The sequence below is a fragment of the Penaeus monodon genome, chromosome 24, assembly GCF_015228065.2.
Source record: "Penaeus monodon isolate SGIC_2016 chromosome 24, NSTDA_Pmon_1, whole genome shotgun sequence".
NCBI classification, from domain to species: domain Eukaryota; kingdom Metazoa; phylum Arthropoda; class Malacostraca; order Decapoda; family Penaeidae; genus Penaeus; species Penaeus monodon.
In genome coordinates this window covers 8,519,508-8,519,750 of record NC_051409.1, presented here as the reverse complement: position 1 = coordinate 8,519,750, position 243 = coordinate 8,519,508, and the positions used below count along the sequence as shown (strand labels likewise).

Sequence of the window (243 nt, the reverse complement as noted above, 5' to 3'; positions counted from 1 at the left end):
TGAGCAGCTGCACGGACCTGAAAGGCATGAGAACGTAATGGAGGCCGAGCAGCGGGATGAGGATGAGCGTGGCCCTCACTGCCTTGCGAGTGCCATTCGTGTCCGCCGCCACGTGGTTAGCCCTCAGCTTGGTCACCAGCACGCGGACGATGTTGACTAGGAACACCAGGTTGGCCAGGATCGACACGCACACCGGCGCAGATAGGATGAACGTATAGTGGCTCTCCTCGATCCAGCAGCTGT

General features: G+C 60.1%; 1 protein-coding gene across 1 annotated transcript in view; it reads right to left on the bottom strand.

The window, feature by feature from the left end:
• Positions 1 to 243, bottom strand: part of LOC119588836 (calcitonin gene-related peptide type 1 receptor-like) — a 6,562-nt gene that overhangs the window by 804 nt on the left and 5,515 nt on the right. The window contains exon 3 of the mRNA XM_037937476.1: positions 6 to 239. Coding sequence (XP_037793404.1) covers positions 6 to 239 — 234 coding nt within the window. The remainder of the gene's footprint in view (positions 1 to 5; positions 240 to 243) is intronic.